Source organism: Hibiscus syriacus, unplaced genomic scaffold (assembly GCF_006381635.1).
Source record: "Hibiscus syriacus cultivar Baekdansim isolate YM2019G1 unplaced genomic scaffold, ASM638163v2 tig00116960_pilon, whole genome shotgun sequence".
Taxonomy (NCBI): domain Eukaryota; kingdom Viridiplantae; phylum Streptophyta; class Magnoliopsida; order Malvales; family Malvaceae; genus Hibiscus; species Hibiscus syriacus.
Window position 1 is genome coordinate 138,290 of NW_024063486.1, and position 26,005 is coordinate 164,294.

General features: G+C 32.5%; 1 protein-coding gene across 1 annotated transcript; it reads right to left on the minus strand.

The window, feature by feature from the left end:
• Positions 1–901: 901 nt before the first annotated feature.
• LOC120189893 (histone deacetylase 6-like) lies at positions 902–7,927 on the minus strand. The gene is made up of 6 exons (XM_039193037.1): positions 7,270–7,927; positions 2,357–2,797; positions 2,120–2,262; positions 1,871–1,961; positions 1,626–1,768; positions 902–1,230 (listed from the first exon to the last, which is right to left on the minus strand). The coding sequence occupies exons 1-6, from the start codon at positions 7,807–7,809 to the stop codon at positions 1,167–1,169; spliced, it is 1,422 nt and encodes a 473-aa protein (XP_039048968.1). The 5' UTR covers positions 7,810–7,927; the 3' UTR covers positions 902–1,166.
• Between the last annotated feature and the right edge of the window lie 18,078 nt (positions 7,928–26,005).

The following is a 26,005-nucleotide window of genomic DNA, read 5'->3' on the forward strand; positions in this document are numbered from 1 at the left end:
AGGTTATAAAATCAAATAACTGATAACAAAATTACATTTTAGTTTCGCCTCATGCAAAATGAAAGAGAACCTGAATAATAATAATAATAATAATAAGATGCAATACTATGATGATGGTGGTGGTGAAAGATTATAATAGGAATTTAAATTATTCAGTTGGATAAATGTGAAGGTTTGTGATAAAGGGATAGGAGTTTTGGAGTAAAATAAACTGGAATATGGAATTGACCGGCAAGCTTCATTTTCTCGAGAAAAAGAAGAAAATGCTTTTTTTAAATTAATGCAGCTTCTAGGTTTTCTTAGGGAAAAAAACTTTGAACCTATACCACATCTTAACTTGTTTTCAACCCTCCTCTCTCTTTTTTTTTTTTTTTGTGTGGATAATTAACCCTCCTGTCTCTGGTTTGGGTTTATTATGTTACCATTAAGGGTAATGTACACAAATGATCCTTTGGCCATAAGATTTTGTTTTATTGAATCCTTCAACTACTAAAAGTTATAAAATAATTCATCAATTATACGGAATTGTTTTGTTAAATTCTTCGATTATTAAAAACTACAAAATAATCATCCAACTATTCATTATGTTCCAAACTTATTATTTTTCATTAAAAATTTAATTATAATTTGACCTGATCATTATCCTACTACTGAGATATAATAAAATCTAATCTCATAATCTTAAACTACTATCATATCTCAATAAATATTTTAATGTCCAACTCAAACGGCCGTTAATTTTTTAACAGAAAATGATGAGTTTGGAACATAATGAATAGTCAAATGACCATTTTATAACTTTTAATAATCAAAATTATCAACAAACAATATTCTATAATTGGTGAACCATTTGTGTACTTTACCCAAACATTAAATAACTATAGTAATAAAAACGGCAAAATACAACCAACATGAACGGAGAATTAAGTCATTTAGTAGCATATCAAGTCTTGGTATATAAGTACTGTACTGCCACTGTATTGTTTAACACAGTATGAAACAAAGACCTAAACAACCAAGCTTTCCTAGCCTCAATAGAAGGATCAAAGAATACGCTTGCTATTGATGTCGAAAAATGCCCAAACTGAAGGAATGTGCCAAAAGGTCAAATTATACTGACTTAAGGGAAGTACATCCAAGCCTGGAAGCAAAGCGTTCCTTCAGTGTCAAGATTGTGACTGTTCTGCTTTCACTTCTGCTTTTACTTCTTTCAAATCTTGTGATACATCCCTGACAAATTTCAAATATTTTTTAACTACTAAAACTTGCTAAGCAACACAGTTAACAAGGCTCTTCAAAATGTGCTTTAGCAAGAAAAAACTAGCATTCTCCATGTATGATGTTCAGAAACTAAGAGCCCTCTTGACCCTTGTCCCAACCGGGCCCAGATCACCCAAGCCCCAAAGCTCAGTCGGTGCTCAGATAGTACAGATGCTCACATAAATGAATCAATCAAGCAAGAAGCACACGTTGCCTATTAATAATGGAATTTGACCTCATGAAACAGTAATGGTAAATGAATACCTTATATAAAAGCATTTACCTTCCACTGTGTTTAATCAATTAAATTTTGGACAAGAAATGGTAAAATCTATAAGATAGTATGTAAAAAGACAAACCCTTACCTCATATCAGCATCTGTTGTAGGTTGTTTCACATCAGAATTCGAGAATCTGCGAAGAGGTTTCTCATCATCTTCAGGCTCTGACTCATAATCATCACCATTCCATATCCGAGGTTTTGGTCTTTCATCCATGTCCTCCTCCGCCTACAGCCAAAAGAACCCTCCATATAAGATAAAATAACAAAGAGAACTTGTTACAAATAATATATGCCGAAACAATTATAGTAATTGTTGTTGGCTACAAACCTCCTCAGGTGGTTGGACGGTGGAAGGTGTTGTTTGAAAAGGTACACTGGGTGCATGCGATAGTCTAGAAAGCTGCTCTAAATGCATGTTCCTGAAAAAGAGGAGCACCAAAATAAAATTCAATTAGAACAAGGTTCCAAGAATGAGGGAAGGTTCGTGGCCGCATAACATTAGAAATATTTACTCAATAAGCAAACACAAATTTTGGTTAATCCATACATCAAAAAAACTTCGATGCTCTGAGCTTACCTTATCTTCTCCATATCTCTAGGTGCATTAAGGTTCTCCATGTTGCCCACATCAACATGAAGTGTATAATCTGGACCAAAATACTCGTAATATTCATTATAAGGCAGCTTATTATCAGGCTCCACCCCAACTGCAACAGCTGTCTGAAATGAAGCAAAAGAAGCACTTTAGAAGAACAATATTTCATCAGCAATGATATGTAAAACATTTTGCTAGAACTGTGTGCGAGAAAGAGACCTCATAGCACCAACAACGAGCAACATTGCGGATAGTATACCCTCCCCCACCCAAGACCATTAGAGGAACATTGAAAGATCTAAGAAAGCGTAGACAATCTGCATGGCCCTTCACAGACAAGTTGAAGCAACCCAACCTGTCACCGGACAATGAATCTGCTCCACATTGGAGAACAACTGCATCTGGTTGATACACTTCCATGACCTTTTGGATTATAGGACGAAACAGACCCCGAAAACTCTCATCATCCATCCCATCATTCAAGGGAACATTCAAAGCATAGTGTTTTCCATTACCCACCCCGACATCTCTTATGTGTCCAGTCCCTGGGAAGAAATCCCCAAATTTATGGAAAGAAACAGTCATAACTCTGTCAGTGGTGTAAAATGCCTCTTCTACACCATCACCATGATGGAAATCAATATCTACATACAGTACACGCTGCAAGAGGACATTGAACTCAGTATTTATTCGCAAGTCCATTAAGAACTTCATCATATCTCTGGCATTCGTAGAAAATAAACACGAGGCAGAGTTACAAAATCCTCTTCTTCTAGTTGAAGCATTCCTTTGGATGAAATGCAAAAGAAATGACTTAATAAGAAGTTACAATTATTTTGCTTGCATAATAAGAAATATGTTCTATAAACAAATTGTGGGGTAAGATAAGAACAATAGTATAATCAAATAATGGAACAAAAACACACACTATTAAGTGTTTGCATTCGGCAAGACATTTTTTTTTTGATAGGAATGAAAGGCCTCATTAAAAACTTCCCTCATAGTTAACTCTGATAAAGAGTAACTAGCGGAAGGAGGAAAAGAGTACCTTGATATATTGAAATAGAGAACTATTACAAAACAGTAAACCAATACAAGGGTGAATCCTAAAAAAACTGAAATACATGAAGTACCCTCTAGAAATACCCTTACAATTACCCGATCCCATCCTTAGCTAATTTATCTGCTTCCCAATTACAGCTCCTAGGAATCCATCGAATAATAACCGCCCTCTGTTGAACTAAGGACACAATATCCAAAACAATTGAATTGAAAAAACTAGGAACAGAATTAGGCAGTAAATTCCATCAAAAAAAAAAAAGAATTAGGCAGTAAAATCCAGTCAACTGCAGATTTGCAGTCACTTTCAAGAATCAGTCTTCCCTTTGTAGCCCACTCTGATATAAGAAAGCTGTCTAGACCTTTCTTAATAGCTTTCAGCTCAGCCAACGGAGGAGGTCCTGGACCAATGCTAACCGAAAAAGTCGATAAAATGGTACAATTATAATCTCTCAAAATACCTCCAATTCCTCCAGCCAACCCATCAGACTTGACAGCCCCATCAACATTGAATTTAAAAAAATCAATTGGTGGGGGTTGCCAACTTTGAATCACGCTCCTTTGATTTTTATGAATACCAATCCTGTCTGCAAGAGAGGGGTCCCCTACCAACAAATCCATTTGAATTTGAAAATGGGGAAACTTTGCTAAGAACCATTGAGCCAACCGAAATCTAGTTAGGAAGAAGAGAGAGGTTATATCAAGGCTTGAGTTATCAAACACAATTGAATTCCTTACTTTCCAAATAGACCAAAGAACTACTCCCGGGATGAATTTCCAAATGCGAGAGTCTTTCTTCAAATCAGACCAAGAACTTAACAAAACTAGTGGATCATTAGGCAAAGTTGTTTGAATGCCCCAAATCTTAAAAAATCTGTTCCAAAGGTCCCCTGCAACTGAACAAGAGAAGAAAAGATGTTGGACTGTTTCTTCCTTCAATTTACAAAGTGGACAAAGAACATCTTCCATAGGAACCCCCCTTTTCTTCAGCTCCATTTTCACTGCCAATTTCTTGTGAGTGATCTGCCAAAGGAAGGTTTCTACTCTAGGAGGAGCCAAACCTGACCACACCCACCTCTTCAACGAAAAACGCTCTTCTTGACTATTAGATAAAGCCAACTTGTAGGATTTCACTGAAAACAGACCATCCCCCTTCCCATTCCAAGAAAGAAAATCCTCCATTGAATCAGATAAATTAAAACAATTAATAGCTGCCATCAGATCGACCCATTGGTAAAATTCCCAATCACATAAGTTTCTTCTAGTTTGAACATTCCACACCCATCCATTTGCATCAAAGTTGCCAAACTCAGCCACCGTGCCCCTTTTGTTGTTTGATAAAGCAAAAATCCTTGGAAATTGCGTCTTCAAAGGTAAATCATTGACCCAAACATCATTCCAAAACGAGATAGACTTGCCATTCCCCAATTGAATCCTAGAATGCGATCTCAAACAACCTCTAATGTCATCATTTTTCCAAAAATTGTTCACAATTCCTTTCCAAATCCAAGAGTCTTGAGGCGAAACAACTTCATTAATAGACAGTGATATAGTACTAGCGTTGTGCTTGCTACATATTATCCTTTTCCAGAGTGAATCTTTCTCATTTGCAAATTTCCACACCCATTTTCCCAACAAAGCCCTATTAGTAATGTTCAAGTTCATAATTCCCAAGCCACCAGCCTCTAGAGGGTTACAAACAGCCTGCCAACTAACCCAATGTATACGATTCTTGATTGAATTCCCCCCCCCCCAAAGAAAGTTAGCCATCAAAGAATTAACTTTCTGCCTAACTTTGAGCGGCATTTTAAAAATGGAAAGGTAAAAAATCGGTAGAGCACTTGTGTTTGCAATTCCATCACAGAATTCAGCTATTATTTCAGTGAGAAGTGCCAAATTCCCTTAAGAAAGCACAACTCTAAAGTGTAACCCAAAAAGAAAGTAAACTTCTAGAATCACAGTGAAAACCCGGGTTACTTCCAGGAAAACGTGTCAGTATGCAAATCAAGCAATAGCATGTAGATTAAATTTACTAGAAATAATAACATGATCAAATTGATCAATAAAAGAAAAGAAGTCAAAATGACCCAATTATTAAGGTTCTTGGGCCAAATTTATATTTATGCCATCACACCTGCATAGTCACCTGATGAATTGTAGTAATGGAGGAAATCCTAGTCAAAGGAAATTCTTTTGGACAGGTGGAGATGAAAAAATTGTTGCATGAACAGTGAGGTGATACATCAACTTCAAGTTTTACCATTTTAGAAAGACATATCCTAGACCCTCGATTCAAATGGTGGAGCATGATGGGGGCAGACAAGCATTTATCTTTTTGGATGCACTAATAGGGAAGATAAGGTCAACCTAGTGTGCTTTGGAATAAGATGGACAATTTTATTAGATAAGTGACTAAAGAGACTCAGAGGTCGTAACACTACCATGTAAGGACACCTATATTGCTTGGACTCTTCATTTTTCATGAAGTACTCATGTCTGACACTTACACCCAAGTCCGAGTAACATAGAAGGACACATCATAACAGAACTAGAAAGTATAAGCGACTATTAAGAACAAGCGAGTTTTCTACGGAAACTTAGGAAATAATAAGGGTATTGAGAGTTATGAGAAATATAAGCTAGCAAAGGATGCCAATAAAGTAGTAGGAGGTTAGATCGGTAGTATATAAAGATATTTTTGATAAACTGAACTCAAAAGTCAGAGAGGATGATATTTGTAAGCTTGCTCAGATGAGGATGCAAAAGACTAGATATGTTGCAACTATTAGGGGAATTAAAGATAGCTGTTTAATTTTGCTGAAGGATAAGAAGATTAAAGAGAAATGAAACAAAATTTTTGGTAAGCTCTTTTATGGTAATTAAGATGTGGGTGACATAACCATAATATGCTAAAATTGCGCAACATTTACAACATGCTAAGATTGCACAATATCAATTGAATATCACGCCAAGACAATCCACCATGAAAATGTTCATCTGTTGCAACAACTTTTGAGGGTTTAGAGTGGCACGGGAAGATTTACACAGTTTTTAATTATTTAGAGAACATCACGATAGAGTACATAAGGACATCTTATGCTAAAATTGAGCAACATTTGCAACATGCTAAGATTGCACAATATCAATTTGGTATCACGCCAAGACAATCCACCATGAAAATGTTCATCTGTTGCAACAACTTTTGAGGGTTTAGATTGGCACGGGAAGATTTACACAGTTTTTAATGATTTAGAGAACATCACAATAGAGTACAAAAGGACATCTCAAGGTTGGCTTTGAATAAGAAGATAGTTCCTCTCATGTCTTATGATAAAACAAGATAAGTATGAGAGACTGGGGGAGTAGATATTAACCATATGATCAAGAATGGGTGATTTAGGTAAAGTAGGAAACAAGTTTTGTGCAATTGTAATGTATCTTAGAATTTGATGTGTTCTCTGGGATGGTTGTCAAACCTGTTTTTATGTATCATAGCAAATCTTGGGCTAACAACAAGTGACATAAAAGATGTGTAACCAAAATGTGAATGTTGAAAAGGATGTACTATAGGATTAGGAATGACAAAGTTAGAAATGAGGATATTTATCTCCAAGATGGGATAGCTCCTATTAAGGATACTCCTTCAAAGTAAGAGAACCTTGTATGGTGGTTTGGTCACATCGGATATAGATTGAAGAATGCATCTGTTAGAAACATAGATCAAATTGACATTGCACAAAGTAAAAGATTGAAGGGGAGACCAAAAAAACTATAGTTGGAGATGATAAATAATGATATGAAATTATTATGAGATGATTATGGTGGTATATAGAAATGACCGGGGTAGGAGGATCGTGTACTCAATGTAAAAAGGGTTTTATTCTGCAAATATGTTGGGTTTAATGCCTATTATTTAGGTTTGGTTTAGACATTTATCTAACCATCCAATACCATACGAATAAGACTTTTTACCTTTTCAAGGAAGCTTAATAACCCTAAATTACTAAACGAACATTAGCTGGTAAATAAGAACAGCAATTAGAAAACGGGACTAATTTTTTAAACGATATTACCCTGTGAAACTTGAGGAGCTCAAGAATCCCAAGAACGATATCATTAACGTAGCAAAACCCAGAAGCCTCACTTTTCTTAGCATGATGCAATCCACCAGCCCAATTGATGGCGATGTCGGCATCCCCTCTATTCAACTTAACAGCAGCACCAAGGGAGCCACCGGCGGAGGCCTGGCAGAAACCAAAAAGCCCATCGAACACGGGGCAATCCTCTCCAACATTAAAACGCTTCAAATGGCGAGAGTAAGTGGGATCGGACATGGAGTCGGGGCTGACGGCGTTGAGGAAGTCGACGTACTCCTCGGTGTGGAAGCGACGGATATCGGCGGGACCAGCGGGGAAAGGACGGTTAATCTCCATCCGACGGTGGAGAGAATAATGGACGATTAGGTTGTGGGCCATACGGATCCGGTGGGGTTTCATCGGGTGACCCTGGCCGTAATAGTAGTCGCCAATCGTTGGCTCGTAGAAGTATGTCACACGGCGCTTCTTCCCGTCGGGTCCCGAAGGTAGTGAGGCGCCGGCGGCGGAGTCTTCCATGGTCCAACCCAAAAGTTGTTAGTGATGAGAGTCAAAGCCAACAAGTTTTCGGCTAAGGAAAAAAAAGGGTTTGCCCAAAGATTGATGACGGCGGTTTTTTTTTCCTTTCTTTTTCTTTTCTGAAATTAAAATGATCTGCTAGCACAAGGAGAATGCAGGAAGGAAGGACTGCTTTGGACAATTTTCATTTAGTTACGTAGACAGAATTTGTAAAAATTAAAAGGGTAAACTACATAAATGGTCAATGAAATATTAATAAGTTTTTTTTTACTGAAGTAATGATATAGTTACTAAAGTTATCAATTTATAGTAAATCTTTTCATTAGGGATGTAAAATCATATAATCGTTCAGACTTCAAGTCAATTCATATCAGGTCAAATCGAATAGGGTTATGTCAGGTTAATTTAATGATTTGACTGGAGTCAAGTTAGGTTCGGGTCGACTTGGGTTCGAGTCATTGTCAAGTTGATTTCAAATTAGACATGAGTCGGTTTTGGGTCAGGTTAATTTCAAGTCGAGTCAATATCATTTTAGGTCAAAACAGTTGGGTCTGAATCATTTAATATCATGTTAATTCAGGTTTCGGTAGACTTTGGATCAAGTCAAGTCATTGACAGATAAAATTCAGATCGAGTAACATCAATTTTGGATGAACTTCAAGTCGGATCTTATCGGATACAGATATACTTCATATCAGATCATTTTTTGAGTGAATTATTTTAATTGGGTAATTATATGGGAAAAAAATAATTTTCCATATAGCGTAGGTGGAGCTTTATTTTCTCAACTAGGGCAATAGGAACAGTGCACGAGAAAGACAAACAGACTACGCAATGTCTTAACTAGAAAGACGATCAAAGTACACGATGTCTTCATAAAAACGTTAGTACTACAGGGCGTCTTTGGTGTCACTAGAGTAGAGCCACATGAAGAAGAAAATGATTTTTCAAGTTTAGGAGGAGAAGTCGTCATGTATTCTTACAATCTTCATATTTCACTATTCATTTCACTCTATATAAAAAATAATGTTGAACTATATTTTGATATAACAATATATGGCAAAATGTTTTTGGACTTGAATTGAATTTATTCAAAGTTTTCAAAAATAATTCAAAGTCTATTTAAGTTGGAATTGAGCACAATTTTTTTATGAATAGTATTGTATGAATAGTACTGATATTGTATGAATGGTATCGATACTGTGTGAACAGTAATGAACAATACTGATACTCAAAAACATCGAATGCAAAATGAGTATCGATACTGCTACAGTTGTATCGATACTGTTACAGTAATATCAAGCCCAACGGTAAAAAAAATTCAAATATTACAAAGGTAGTACCGATACTAATTGAAGGAGTATCGATACTACTTGATCTAGGCAATTTTATTTTGTAGAAAATGAATCCCCAACGGCTTCAAGCTATAAAAACAAGCTAAGGACACTTGAAGAATATATAGAACAACTATCCAAGCAATCAAACACAATAGAAGAATTTTTCAATCTTATTTTTCTATTCTCTTGTAAATATTTATTCTTGTGAGCTTAATTCTTGTAAACACCTACCTTAGAGAGGTTTTCTTGTTTACGTTTCATTTCATTGTAAAGGGGTTTTGGTTCTAGCTAAGCCTGCTAAAAGCTAGGGAAAAGGTTATAGTTTAGCCCGTAAAAAACTAGGGAGTTGTAAAGGTTATCTCTTTGTCCTTGAAAAAGAAAGAACAAATTAGTGAATTTGTTAGAAAATCCTTAGTGAGGAGCTAAAGTAGTGGATGTAGACTTGGTTGAGAAGTCGAACCACTATAAATCGCTGTGCAATTTGTCTATCTTTCAATCTCCTTACTCCCTAAATACAAGAACCAACTCAACCCCTCTTGGCGAATCCTTTCGGTTGACGATTAAAGCTTCCGCAAATCCCAACAAATAATCTTTCAAAACACTATTTGGGAAATCGTTTTTCCCTAATATAGCAATTTTTTTGCTATAACTATAATTATGTAATTGAAAAAAAAATATAAAGAGAGACATTATAACAATTATCTCTAAATATATAGAAAATATTTATTATAAGCTACTAATTATAACTAAATTGATCAAATATAAAATTATAAATTTAAATAAACTAAACAGTGCACAAAGATCAAATTAAAACAATTGTAAAAATGTAAAGTTAAACTAATATCAAATTGAGTTAAATTGCATTCATTTTGAAAGTTCGTGAACAAATGTTTATAGGGCTTGGAGATTATGATATAATTTATAGTGTTCAAAGTTTATGATGTAATTTATAGGGTTTGGAGTAAAATACAAAAAATAGAAATAAATATGGGTCAATTTCAAATAAAAATATAACTTTAAGGACTAAATTGAACAAACATAAAATTACAAACTAAAATTTAAATAACTTTAACAATGCACAGGGATCAAATTGAAACAACTACAAAATGTATGGTTGAAATTAATATCAAATTGGATTAAATTGCATTCATTTGAAAAGTTGGTAAACAAAAGTTATAGGAATTGGAAATATGATGTATTTTGGACTAAAATGCATTCATTTGAAAAGTTTGTCAACAAAAGTTTATAGGATTTGGAGTTTATGATATAATTTATATAGTTTAAAGTTTATGATGTAATTTATAGGATTGGTACTAAATTACAAAAATAAAAATAAATATGGGTGAATTTAAATAAAATATAATTTTATGTACTAAAATGAACAAAAATAGCACCATGCTAAAATTATTAGGCTAAATTACAAAAATTAAAAAATAAATAGGAATCAATTTTAGTTAAAAACTTAAATTTACTCATAAACTTTGATTAAATATTAATGTATAATATAAAATATAAAATATAAACTTTGATTTAATATAATTATATATATATGTATAATTTTATGGTTCGTTTGTTTTTAAAAATTTATTTTGTAAAATGAATTACATTTTCGTGAAAGTTTAAAATGAAAAGATTATTTTCTCTCTTTCCTCCCACCCTTTTAAAATTTTAGTGAAGTTTTAAAATAGAAATTTTTCCTCTTCCTTCCCACTTAATTTTTTAAAAATTTAGTGAAATTTTAAAATGAAATTTTTTCTTATTCTATCTTCTCTCCTTACATCATTAATAATATTTTAAAGAAAAATTCTACAACGTACGTCGAGTGTGGATGAGCACCATTAACGATGAGCACCATTAAATTAATTTATAAAATTGTTGAAAACATTTTGATGTTTCGATATAACAAATTAAATTAAAAGAATTTTAATTTTGAAAATGATTTTTCTAAGCATATTCGATATATTAAATCGAATATCAAAATATTACTCAAAGTATTTCAAAGTTCATTTTAAATACTTACTCAAGTGTAAAATTAAGTTTTAATCTTAAAATAATTTCAAAACGATTTTACAAAATATTTTGAACCATTTCAAAGCCAAAAATTCCAGATTGCTCAGAGGGAACCGATTTCCCCTGAATGGTTTGTCTCCAAGAATTCCAGTATGCTCGGAGGGAACCGATTCCCCCCAGGGGATACCGATTCCCCCCAGGGGATACCGATTCCCCCCACTGTTCAACGGTCGAAATATTTGAATTTTACACTTAGGGAACTGATTCCCCATTAAGGGTACCGATTCCCCCTATGCTCCAAGCAGAAATATTAATTGTTTTCACGCTTAAACGGCTCCAAAAACTCCATTAATGATCCCCCAAAGTTCAGAAGTGATTCAAGGTATAGTTAAGCAAGCTTAGAAGCCATTGATCAACAACAAGAAATATCAAGCAACAAGAAATCATAGATAAACAAGAGAGAAAGCATCAAACACCAAGTTTGTGCAAATCAAGCCAATTTTCTTTTCAATATTCATTTTTCTTTCAAGAACACCATTTGTTCTCATTTGTAATTATTTTTGAGTGTTCTTTTCTTTGTTCTAGAATTGTGCAAACAATCTACCTTGTGAGGATTTCCTTGTAAGTTTGCAAATTTGTATTGTTCTCTTTGGGAGAGAGTGTTCTCAAGAATTTGGGGTATAATTCTTGAGCAAATTCTTGAGGGTTTGTAAGGTTACTCTTTGTCCTCAAAAGAAAGACAAATTAGTGAATTTATGGAAAATCCTTAGTGTGGATAGCTAAGGTAGTGGACGTAGACTTTGGTTGAGAAAGTCGAACCACTCTAAATCGCTGTGCAAATTTCTTTCAATTTTCTGCAAAAGCTTCCACCAAAATTTTAATTACCAATTCACCCCCCTCTTGGCCATATTCGTCAATCGATTAACTCAACAATTGGCATCAGAGCCGAACTCATTTGAAGGTTTAATCGCCTCTTGAGTCGATCAGTGAAGAGTTAAATCGATAAAGATGGCGTCTACTTCCGGTTCATTCTCCATGGAAGAATCCAGACCTATTGACGTCACTTCAATAGAACAAATTATCGTCATTGGAAGAGGTGTATGATGATATTCATCAAAGCATTTAATATGGAAGCTTGGATGATAATCAAGAAATGATATTCCTCTCCTACTAAGAAGGCAAAGAAGTGGAGTGTTCAAGGACAGAAGGAAGCTCAACAAAACTCAAAGGCTATGCGCATGTTGTGTTGTGCAATTGATCCTAATGTATATAAAGGAGTTTCTTCTTGTTCAAGTGCCAAGGAAATGTGGGATAAGCTTGAGGAGATCTATAGAGACAAGGAAGAAGAAGAACCAATAAAAGTGATGTCTCTATTAGTTCTCACAGAGCCAAAGGTATCTTCTAACTCAAATATATCAAATTCAAAATCTTTTAATGAGTTACAAGATGCTTATGATAAATTATTTTCGGAGTTTGAGACCATGAACTCCAAATACAATAAATTGTTTTCTAAATTTATTGCTAAAGATGATATTCTTTTGAAAGCTAAAACAGACTTGGAAAATCAAAATGAAATGTTGAGAAAGGAGTTAGAGCTTTCAAAAATAAAATCTGAAAACTTTGAAAAAGAAAATTTCATATTAAACAAACTTCTTTTAGAAATGAAAATGGATTTTGAAAATCAAAATGAAATCTTGAAGAAGGATTTAGAACTCTCAAAAATGAAATTTGAAAGTATCGAAAAAGAAAATTTCAATTTGAAAGATAAGCTTGAATGTTTAACAAGAGAAAAAGAGATCATTCTAAATAATTCATCTAATTCAATAATGACAATATGTTCACATTGTCATTATCATGGTCATAAGGAACATACTTGTCCTTTAAAGAAAGGAAAACGATTTAAAATTAGACAAGTATGGGTTCCAAAAGGAACAAGAGGCATTGAAACTAATGTTCAAGGATCCAAAGCAATTTGGATACCAAAATCTACTTAAATGTCTCTTGTAGGTGTGTGAGAGCAATGGTGATAAAGATGATGATATTCAAGATGCTCTAACCACACATAAAAAGGGAATGGGTAACCTTTAAACTTAATGTTTTTATTATTTGGTTGCTCATTTAGTTTATGCATGCATGAGGTTTTAAAATGTTGAATTATGTTTTATCTCATGTATGTTAAAAAAAATATATTGTATGATGAACATGGTAATTTTTGGTAATGTTTTATAAACTCTAGTTCATAATATTATTTTTTGGTCAAAATTGTTTTTAAAATGTAATTGATATCTCTTTAACAATTGATATCGATTTTTCAAGAACTTTGATTTTGCAAAATTTTGACCTAAAATTTTTCTTAATGTTTATGCATAGATTTTTGTTTAAATATTATAAAGTTTTAATGCATAACATTTTCAAAAACTTTATGCATGTGCTCTTAATCTCTATAATCAACATTGCATAATGTTTTATATGTGAATGGGTTAAAAGCATAATCTTTTGAAAAATAAATTTGATAAAAGATACAATGTTTTATTTTAAATGATTGCAAAATTGATTTATATTTCATCTATTTTCGATTATGTTTGTTGGTCATAGAATAGGAAACATATACATGGTGCATTTAGACTCTATAGAAATGACTAATTTATGCCTAGTTGCAAAGGATGAGCATGATAGTTGGTTATGGCATAGGAGACTAGGACATGCTAGCATGAGTGTTTTGCAACGGTTAGTTCAAGAAGAATTGGTTCGAGGGCTGCCTAAACTAAAATTTGATAATGATAAAATCTATGATGCTTGTGCTAAAGGAAAATAAGAGCGAGTTTCTTTTAAATCCATTAATGACGTATCAACTAGTAGAGTATTACAATTGATCCATATAGATCTTTTTGGGCCAACTAGGACTACTAGCTTGGGTGGAAAACAATATGCATTTGTCTTGGTAGATGACTATTCTAGATATACTTGGGTTCTATTTTTAAGCATTAAATATGAGGCATTAGAACATTTCATCACATTTTCAAAAATAATTCAAAATAAAAAAGGTTACTCTATAACTAGTGTTAGGAGTGATCATGGCACCGAATTTGAAAATCTTGGATTTATTGAGTTTTGTAATTCTAATGGTATCAGCCATAATTTTTCAGCACCTAGAACCACTCAAAAAAATGGAGTTGTTGAGAGGAAAAATTGAACTTTAGAAGAAATGGCTAGAACTATGCTTTGTGAAAATAATTTGCCAAAATATTTTTGAGCGGAAGCCACAAATACCGCTTGTTATGTTGTAAATCGAGTAATGATTAGGCCAATTTTAGAGAAAACTCCATATGAAATTTTCAAAAATAAAAAGCCTAACATTAGCTATTTTCATCCTTTTGGATGTAAATTTTTTGTTTTAAACAACAGTAAAGAAAACCTTGGTAAATTTGATGCTAAAAGTGATGAAACAATTTTTCTGGGTTATTCCTTAAATTCTAAAGCTTATCAAGTATTTAATAAAAGAACTTTGGTTGTAGAAGAGTCTATACAAGTTGTTTTCGATGATAATCTCATTCCGAGTAAGGATTCTTGTTTGAATGATGATGTAGGCATTATAAATACAAATGACGTCAGACATGACGTTGGAGAATCATCATCAAAGGAAGAAACGAAAGATGAGGAAACTCATGATCCTCTTGAGAATCCAACCATTGAAGAAAGGGAAGTATCTTATCCAAGAGAGTACAACTATGTCAAGGATGGTGAGATTATAGGTGATCCATCCAAAGGGGTAACAACTCGATCTTCTCTTAGAAATATTTGTAATTATGTTACATTTATTTCATGCATAGAGCCTAAGAATATTAAAGAAGCATTAAATGATGAACATTGGATTATGGCTATGCAAGAAGAATTAAATCAATTTGAGAGAAGTAAAGTATGGACATTAGTTGAAAAAAGCCTAGTAATAAATCTACTGTAGGTACTAGATGGGTATTTAGGAATAAGCTTGATGAGAGTGGTAATATAGTGAGAAACAAGGCTAGACTTGTTGCTCAAGGGTATACTCAAGAAGAGGGCATAGACTATGATGAAACATACGCTCCCGTAGCTAGGATGGAAGCAATTAGAATGTTATTAGCATTTGCATGTTTTCATGAATTTAAACTATATCAAATGGATGTTAAAAGTGCATTTTTAAATGGTTTTATAAAAGAAGAAGTGTATGTGGAACAACCTCCAGGTTTTGAAGATTCAAAATTTATGGATCATGTTCTTAAATTGATAAAAGCACTTTATGGTTTAAAACAAGCTCCTAGAGCTTGGTATGAAAGACTAACAATTTTTTTAATTGAAAAAGGTTTTTCAAAAGGGAAGGTTGACACTACATTGTTTTTAAATAATAAAGGTAAAGATTTATTAGTAGTTCAAATTTATGTTGATGATATAATATTTGGTTCTACTAATGATGTTCTTTGCCAAGAATTTTCTAAGCTAATGCAAAGCGAATTCGAAATGAGCATGATGGGGGAGCTCTCATTTTTCTTGGGACTCCAAATCAAGAAAAGAAAAGATGGCATCTTCATCAATCAAGCTAAGTACGTCAAAGATATGCTCAAGAAGTTTGGACTGGAAAATGGGAAACCTCATGACACTCCAATGAGCTCTTCTACAAAGCTTGACATGGATGAAGGAGGTAAATGTGTGGATGTTAAATTATATAGGTCAATGATTGGATCTTTACTTTATCTAACTGCAAGTAGACCTGACATTATGTTTAGTGTTTGCTTATGTGCTAGATTTCAATCATGCCCTAAGGAATCACATTTACTAGCTGTTAAGAGAATCTTTAGATACCTTAAGAACACTCCTAGTTTAGGACTTTGGTATCCTAGAGACTCTAGCTTTAGCTTGCATGCCTTTTCTGATGCGGATTATGGAGGATGCAAATTAGATAGTAAAAGCACCTCCGGTACTTGCCAATTCCTTGGAAATATGTTGATTTCTTGGTTTCCAAAGAAACAAAATTGTGTTGCATTATCTACCACTGAAGTCGAATACATTTCAGCTGGTAGTTGTTGTGCACAAGTTTTATGGATGAAACAACAACGTTTTGATTATGGAATTGAAGTAGGTACCATTCCTATCAAGTGTGACAATACTAGTGCTATTTGTCTCACTAAAAATCCCATCCAACACTCTGGAACTAAACACATTGAAATAAGACATCACTTCATTAGAGACCATGTCACTAAGGAAGATGTAGTTCTAGAATTTGTTGATACTTTGCATCAATTAGCAGATATCTTTACAAAACCTTTAGATAAGGAACACTTTTGGACACTTAGGAGAGAATTAGGTTTAACTGACCTATCTTCACTCATTGTTTAAAATAATTTTAGCACTTTTAAGACTAAATGAAAAATGCTTATAATAGTAATTTTTGATTACATTTATTGCTATTAGTTAGGGGGAGTTTATGATTTTTGATGAAAAAATTAACTTTATGTTCAAATGTAATTTAAGGATTAATTTGATTGATTGAACATAATTAATTTTTGATATATGAGTTGCCAATACCACTAGAGAAGATTAATTTAGCATTTTTAGTGTTTAAAATATAGATTTTTTAAATTATAGGGCAGAGGGAATCGATACCCCTTGAAGGGGAACCGATTCCCCCTTTGAAGGGGAACCGATTCCCCCTAGGGGAATCGATACCCCCTGGGGTTCTGGTTTTATCGGGCAGAACCCTTGTTTTTGCCTCAAATCCTCTCTTCTCTTCACGCCGTTTTCCCCTCCATTCTCTCAAATCTCCACTTTGCCTCAAAACAACGTTTTTAATCGGAATTCTCTTCAAATATCATCTTCTAAACCTGCTAGCATCATTAAAATCGTGCAAACAACATCAAAATCCACTCAATCTCATCTTTCAAGGTAAATTTTTCTAAATTCTCTATTTCATTGATTTTGAACATATGACTAGTTTTAATTAGTTCTAGATAGAAATAGTGATCGAGCATTGATTGTTTAGTGATTAGAAACTAGATATTACAACTAATTTCATCAAAAACACAAGAATTTTCTAAAATTTTTGAAGAAAAAAAAATTGTTTTTCAAATTATTGTGTTTTTGATTGAATTATACATATATTGTTTTTCAAAACCTTATTTTTCAATAGTTTTCAAAAACTTTGCCCATTAGGATTGGTTTAGAGAATCTTGAAATATTGAGGACTCAATTGAGTTTTGGGATTAATTGAATTGCATACATGTGTTTTCTAAATTGCAGGTTATCCATTTTATTCTGATTTCCTAAACCATGTCCAATCCTAAAAGTGCTAGGTCATCATCTAGTCGCTCAAACCATCAATCCAACCCACCTCCAAATCCTCCTCCTATTCCTGAAATTCCTAATCCTAATCCCATTGATCCTAATATGACTATCCAAAACTCGTGCTTCAATCATTCTGGTCCTAGAAATCATCGTTTTTGGTATTATCAATATTTTGACTCTTACAAAATTATAGAAGAACGTATCCCTTCTCGTCAAGCTATGTTAGATATCGATTTTAGATATCTTCCTCTTTTACAAAAGTGGAAATTTGATAAACTTTATGACCTTGAACCTATAGTTTACCATCAACTTGTTCGCATCTTTTATTCTAATGCCGTTTGTGTCAAAAACCGAGCTCAAACTGAAACCATAGGAGTTCATTCCTACCTCCAAGGACAATTCTTACATATTAACTCGGCTTACATAGCCAAAGCATTAGGATTAGATAATGATGGTATATTAAATGAAAAACAGGTTTTAGGTTCCCGTTATAAAAGAAGGGATAGTGCGAGTGTCTTAGACCTTCATGATCGTTTTCTTCATCTAATGATTTCTTGGTGGTTTCGACCATCCGGAGGTCGTTACTCTACTCTTCGTGCTTTAGATCTTTGGTGGTTACATTGTTTCCAAAACAGTATTAAAATAAACCTACCTCAGATTATTTTTGCTGAAATCGTAAATCTTGTTCCTAACAAGAAACTCTGTTCATCTCTAGTTTACGGTTGCATTCTGAGTAATCTTTTTTCTAAAGCCGGGCTTAGAGTAGGTCTAGATGTCGTCTTTCCTCTAAAGAAACAAATTAATCGTCTTTCCTTAACAAGAGCGGGATGGATAAAGGATAAGGAAACCGGTGAATGGGTTCGATCTTCTGAAAATACTCTGGGAGCTAGTTCTTCACGAGCTCCACCAGAAGCTGACGACGATCCCGAGCTTGAACAATTAATGTGAGGCATCGATGAAGCTGAAGATGAGCCTGAGCAGCCCGAGGAGCAAGCACAACAAACGAATCAAATGCCTCAATATTTTCAATCTTTTATGGAGACATTTGATTTTCGATATGCTACCATAGATTCGCGCTTTACTTCTATAGAGTCCCATTTATCCACAATGGGAGCTCAACAATTGGAAATTCTCCAGGAGATGCGTGCAAACAATGAAGCAACCAACGCTCGTATTAATGAACTCACTCATGAGATGGCCGCTATGCGAGCTCGTTTTCCTCCTCCCGATCCTCCTACGGATGCTTGATTCTGTGTTTTACTTTAGTACTTTGAACTTAAAGCTTATTGTTTAAACATTTTGAATGTTTTTGGATTGTTTTTCTTTTGTTGTTGGATATTTGAACTTATTTGATGGATTATGGATGTTTGAACTTCTATATTTGGTGTGGTTAAATTTCTTCATTCTTGCATCATTTACATCATGTTAGATATATGACCAATTTTTCCAAGTCACATTGTTTATGAATATTGATTATGAAACTAATTGCTAACGTTTCTCTTGATTGTGATCTTAGCAGCTTAAACTATATATATATATAATCAATTGGCTAAATGATTTCAAAACCATGTTTAAAATCTTTTACGAGTCTTTTTGATTTAACAAAAAGGGGGAGAAATGTTATTAAAAGCTTTTTGAAGAGTTTTTGAAGAGGAGTAGTGTTAAAGTAATGGGAGTAGTATTTTTCAAAATCAAAATTCGTTTTGAAATTAGAAAATCTTAAAATGTTTTGTTATATCAAAAAGGGGGAGATTGTTGAAAACATTTTGATGTTTCGATATAACAAATTAAATTAAAAGAATTTTAATTTTGAAAATGATTTTTCTAAGCATATTCGATATATTAAATCGAATATCAAAATATTACTCAAATTATTTCGAAGTTCATTTTAAATCCTTACTCAAGTGTAAAATTAAGTTTTAATCTTAAAATAATTTCAAAACGATTTTACAAAATATTTTGAACCATTTCAAAGCCAAAAATTCTAGATTGCTCATAGGGAACCGATTCCCCCCCAAGGGGGTACCGATTCCCCCTGAATGGTTTGGCTCCGAGAATTCCAGTATGCTCGGAGGGAACCGATTCCCCCCAGGGGGTACCGATTCCCCCCACTATTCAACGGTCGAAATATTTGAATTTTACACTTAGGGAACCGATTCCCCATTAGAGGTACCGATTCCCCCCATGCTCCAAGTAGAAATATTAATTGTTTTCACACTTAAACAGCTCCAAAAACTTCATTAATGATCCCCAACGTTCAAAAGTGATTCAAGGTGTATTTAAGCAAGCTTAGAAGCCATTGATCAACAACAAGAAACATCAAGCAACAAGAAATCATAGAGAAACAAGAGAGAAAGCATCAAACACCAAGTTTGTGCAAATCAAGCCAATTTTCCTTTCAATATTCATTTTTCTTTCAAGAACACCATTTGTGCTCATTTGTAATTATTTTTAGTGTTCTTTTCTTTGTTCTAGAATTGTGAAAACGATCTACCTTGTGAGGATTTCCTTGTAAGTTTGCAAATTTGTATTGTTCTCTTTGGGAGAGAGTGTTCTCAAGAATTTGGGGTATAATTCTTGAGGGTTTGTAATGTTACTCTTTGTCCTCAAAAGAAAGACAAATTAGTGAATTTATGGAAAATCCTTAGTGTGGATAGCTAAGGTAGTGGACGTAGACTTTGGTTGAGAAAGTCGAACCACTCTAAATCGCTGTGCAAATTTCTTTCAATTTTCTGCAAAAGCTTCCACCAAAATTTTAATTGCCAATTCACCCCCCTCTTGGCCATATTCGTCAATCGATTAACTCAACAAAAATGTTAAATTATAAACTACTAAACTTATAATTACAAATGAGTTAAAAATCTAAATGTAATTTAATTAAAATACAATATTTATAAAACATTAGTTTTTAGGGTAAACTATATCGTTGACCACCTAACTATTTAAATCTTGTCAATCAAGCCACTTAAATATTAACGGAGTAGATTACGTGGAAATTAATAAAATTTGTATAATTACACATTTAGTCCTCATTACTTACACATTCTATTAATTTAATCCTAACTTTTATTTGAATAGAAAATAAAATGAATTAATAACCATTGCTAGTGGGGTTTGAACCTAAGATGTAAGGAGGGGAAGCAAATGCCCCAACCACTGGGCTGTAGCATTCAAATAACAAATATATCACAACATAATATACATAGTTAATGTCAATAAAAAAGGAAAATTGACCCTAATAAGAACTCCAACATGAAATAATTGAATAATACGATAATATGATATATATACACAAATACTATAACTGATTAATATGTGAATGTATTTTCTTTATATTTTAAATCATTTTAATGAAAAATTAAAAATATTTTTAATATATTATAACTGAAATATAATAAAGAGTGACTTAGAATTTTCCTGATAGTTGAGGGCTTATCGTAGTAAGCATTTTAACTTATGCATTGTCTTGTTTATATACCGATTACAGTAAGAATTTTATATTTTTATATTTTATTCATTATATATTTGAAGAAAATTTTAGAGGAAACTTGATTTTATTGAACTGGTCTATTTTAATAAATAGTTTTTAAATAAGATTATAATCCAATCGACATTATAGTATTTTTAAATATAAGATATGATACATTTCAGTTCAATAAAATTAGAATAATGAAGACAATTTATTAATTTAAAATATGTAAAATGATACATTTCAATTATAACATATTAAATTCACTTTTATTTTAATTTTTGCATTAAATGTGATTTAAAATATAAATAAAACATATTTATTTGTTAATCAATTATAATATTTGTTTATATATATTTTATATTTTCAAACTATTCAATTATTTCATGTTTGAGTCCTTATAAGGTCATTTATTACCGTTAACTATATTATAAATTATATAGATTATGTTCTCTATAGTAGACAAATTTAGTGGTCTAGCTTAGTGGTTAGGGTACTTAATTTTAGTTTTGCGTCCCAAGTTCAAACCCCACTAGAAGCGATTATTGATTTAATTTATTTTCTATTCATTCAATTAGTGACATGTGACACCATTTGATTGGATGAAAATTTTATTGAATAAAAAATATTAAAAAATCCAATCACACAATAACACATGTCACAATCGGATTGAGGATTAAATTTATTGAATTAAATAAAATTTAAAACCAAATTAATATAATGTGTAAGTAATGAGGACTAATGTGTAATCATACAAATTTTATTAACTGTCACATCATCTCATCCGTTAATATTTAACGATTGGTGGCTTGATTGACAAGATTTAAATAGTTAGGTGACCCGATTGACAAAAATTGAAAAATCGGTGGTTACAACAAAAGGGAAAATAGTTAGGTGGTCAATGATATAGTTTATCCTAAAAAAAACTATCGTTTTATAAATATTGTATTTTAATTAAATTACATTTAGATTTTTAACTAATTTATAATTATACGTTTAGTACTTTATAATTTAACGTTTTATAAATTAATTTAATGGTGTTCATCATTAACAGTGATCATATGTGCTCGTTGAACGTGCATCATCCTATTTTAAATTTTTTTTATATAAGCTAATGTATAATCTAATTAAATTAATAATCAATAAATGAATCATTTAACATAAAGAATTTAAATAAAAATATTAATAATTATTATTATCAGTGATATAAAAATATAAAATATTTATTGTTTACAATTTACACATATAGAAATCAATTTTTTATGTAATGATCCTAATTAAACTTGTTATTCTAGTTGTCATAATTAATTGTGTTTTAGACGATGAAGAATTATTTTTAATATTTATCAATTATTAATTATTAATTTAATTAAACCTTTGAATATATTTATAGATTACAAAACAAATTTATTAATCTAATAATCATAATTAACCATGTGCCTTACATGATGAAAAATTATTTTGTTAGTTGACACTTGACACACTATAGTATAACTTGTCAATTACAATTTATAAGTTTAAAGTACAAATTACAAATTAGGTAAATACCAAGTTAGGTCAATATCAAATCGGTTCAATAATGAATTTGGTCAATTAATAGGTTGATTCAATTACATGTTGAATCAATTATAGGTTAGATAAAATTAGATCTCAAATTATTTCAAGTCGGGTTATTTTAATTATTTACCAAGTTATTCTCGTGTTCATGTCCATATTAGGTCGGATGCAGGTCGGGTTCAGTTATCACATTATCATGTCCATATCAATTCAACTCATTTAATTCATATGAATTAAATGAGGTAGAGGTTACCTGAGAGTTTTCCCTGATGGCCCTGATGGCCATCAAACACAAGTTGGCTACTTCTTGTTCATCTTCATCGGAACCTTTTTCATCGCTCCATGTAGCTACATGAGCCTTGTGTTTCTTCTTGGATTGACCCTTCTTCTTCAATTGAGGGCAATCGTATTTGACATGCCCCGGATTTTTGCATTCGTAGCAAATGATCGGGTCTTTCTCCTTCGATTCAATTTTGAAGCCTTCATTCCGTTTGAATTTTCTTCCTCGATTGGGCCTCATCAATTTTCTAAATCATTTGGAAAATAATGTCATTTCCTCATCATCGTCATATTCATCTAAATCACTCTCATCTTTTGTAGATTTGAGAGCAACTCCAACGTTCTTTTTCTTCTCCTTTTCCTTTGGTGTTTCGTCAATCTTATCGAAGTCCATCTCATCTTCAAGCATCATTTCATGAGTGAGGAGTGAACCGATTAGTTCTTCAAGGGTTAAAGAGATTAGGTTCTTAACCTCGATGATTGTCGTCTTCTTTTATTGCCATGATTTTGGAAGGGAGTAAACTAACTTCCTTACAAGCTTTTCATTTGGAATGATCTCTCCATAAGATTTGAGACCATTGACAATTGTTGAAAATCTATCAATCATAGTTTCGATATCTTCATTTGAATTCAACTTGAAATTTTCATAGCTATGTGTTAGAAGACTAATTTTAGATTCTTTTACCTCGTCCGTGCCTTCATGAGTGACTTGTAGTTTATCCCATATCTCTTTGGTGGTTTTACATGATGAAACTCTTCCGTATTCATCCAGTCCAAGTGCACAAAATATGATATGGATGGCTTTGAAGTTGAGTTAGAACATTCTTGTCTCTCCTTCACTCCACATTCTTGGATGAGTAAGAGGTTTGATGTATTCATCTTCTATGACGTTCCATGCTTCCATGTCACTTGCTTAAATGAAATACATCAATTTTTCTTCCAATAAGCGTAGTTATCTCCATTGAAGAAAGGTGGCTTATTGGCGGGCATTGAATCGAGAACGAATTCGGAGTTTGAAGCGCCGACCATTGATGACTTGAATATCGATGTAACTCTTCCCGAATCGACTCAAGAGGTGATTAAACCTTCAAATGAGTGAGGCTCTAATACAAATTGTTGAGTTAATCGATCGACGAATATAGCCAAGATGGGGTGAATTGGCAAATAAAATTTTGGTAGAAACTTTTGCAGAAAATTGAAAGTAATTACACAGTGATTTACAGTGGTTAAACTTTCTCAAACAAAGTCTACGTCCACTACCTTAGCTATCCACACTAAGGATTTTCCAACAAATTCACTATTTTTTTCTTTCTTTTGAGGCCAAAGAGATAACCTTACAACACCCTCAAGAATATACCCCAATTCTTGAGAACACTCTTTCTCAAAGAGAAGATTACAAATTTGTAAACTTACAAGAAAAACCTCACAAGGAAAATGTGTTTGCACAATTCTAGAACAAAGAAAAGAACACTCAAGAATGAATACAATTGAGTACAAGTAGTGTTCTTGAAAGCAAAATGAATATTGAATGAAAAATAGGCTTGAAATGCTCAAACTTGAGGTTTGATGCTTTCTCTTTGATTCTCTCTCAATTCTTGTTTCTTGTTGATTCTTATTTTTGATCAATGGCTTCTAAGCTTTTTTAAATACTCCTTGGATCACTTATGAATGTTGAGGATCATTAATGGAGGTAATAGAGTCGTTAGTGTGTGAAAATAATTAATAAAACTAGTTGGGATGCATCAAGTGTAAGATTCAAATATTTTGACCGTTGGAACACTTAGTGCATCGGTGCACTAAGTGTGCATCAAATGCATTCGATGTTTTAAAAAAGCCTGAGTGCATCGATGCATGGTATGTGCATCGATGCATCAAATGCATTCGATGTTTTCATTAAAACCCGAGTGCATCGATGCATGGAGAGTACATCGATGCATAAACTGCATTCGATGTTCAATTTATTCGTTGGTGCATCGATGCATGGATTAGTGCATCGGTGCATACCTTTGAAAATTTGATTTTAGGCTCGTTTTTTGCTCAAAATACTATGTGAAAATTGTCTCAAAAATAGTTTTAAGTATAAAACACACTTTTACACATTTAGTAAGGATTAAAATTGATCTTGAAAGACTTGGAGTAATATTTGGATATTCGAGTAATTAAATCAAATATACTTAGAAAATCTTTTGTAAAATCTTAAAATTCATTTATACTTAATTTATTATATCGAAACATCAAAATGTTTTCAACAGAAAACATACAAAAAAATAAGTATGATGAACATACTAGGAATGATTTCCATGATGGTATGAAAGAATTATGGTTTAATTGAGAAGGGCTTAACTGGTCCTTATGAATGATAAAATTAAAGTATTTATTCATTATTTATAAGATACTATAGTATAATTGTAATATCTTTGCAGTATATGTCTCACTAAGTAAATACTTAACGTGTGTTTATTTCATGCTAGGTAAATACAAAGATTAATTGCGTAAGGAGTGTAGCAGTAGCAACAACTTTCATCAATTAAAGGTTAACTCATCAGTAATATTATGACAATCTTATTCATTATGAGAACTTAGTTGCCATGTAATTAAACTATAGTACATATTTTGTAATGTACTTAACTGATAGTTTTAATATATCAATTTTATAAAAATCATACTTTGTAGTTGATCAAATTGAAACAAAATTTTACGGATTTTCAAATGACAAAAAGTTTTATAAAGTGATGTAACCTTTGTATCTCATGTACGGAAAGGTATACGGGATATGGGTGTTACACTCTATCACTCTAACTAAATTTTAAAGAGATGATAAATTGGTCTAATTACACTTTTCAATTTTTAGAGAGAATGAGTGAGAAATAAGGGTATTGAAATTTACATGTAATAATTAATCATAACGGTTAAAGAAGAGAGAAGAATATGAGAAATATTTATCATGTTTTCATTACTTCGAATCTTAAATACACAATATACTATATATACAATATGTAACTACCTAATTAACTACTCTACATGTAACATCTCCAACCCATACCCGACCCGAATACGAATCTGAGGTGTCACATTGACTTTTTAAAATATTTACTCTTACAAAATCGTTGAAAAATTAAACTTTCATTTATATAACAGTGAAATAATTTACATAAGTACAATCAAAATACTTACAAAATCGATCAGAGCATATGTGATTTAAACTTTGATTACATGCCAACATAATTAA

Coding starts and splice junctions, on each gene's coding strand:
- LOC120189893 (XM_039193037.1), bottom strand. CDS start 7,809: ATGGAAGACTCCGCCGCCGGCGCCTCACTACCTTCGGGACCCGACGGG. Junction 2,798..7,269: donor AGCTCCTCAAGTTTCACAGG/GTAATATCGTTT, acceptor GTCCTCTTGCAG/CGTGTACTGTATGTAGATAT. Junction 1,231..1,625: donor ACAACAGATGCTGATATGAG/GTAAGGGTTTGT, acceptor GAAATTTGTCAG/GGATGTATCACAAGATTTGA.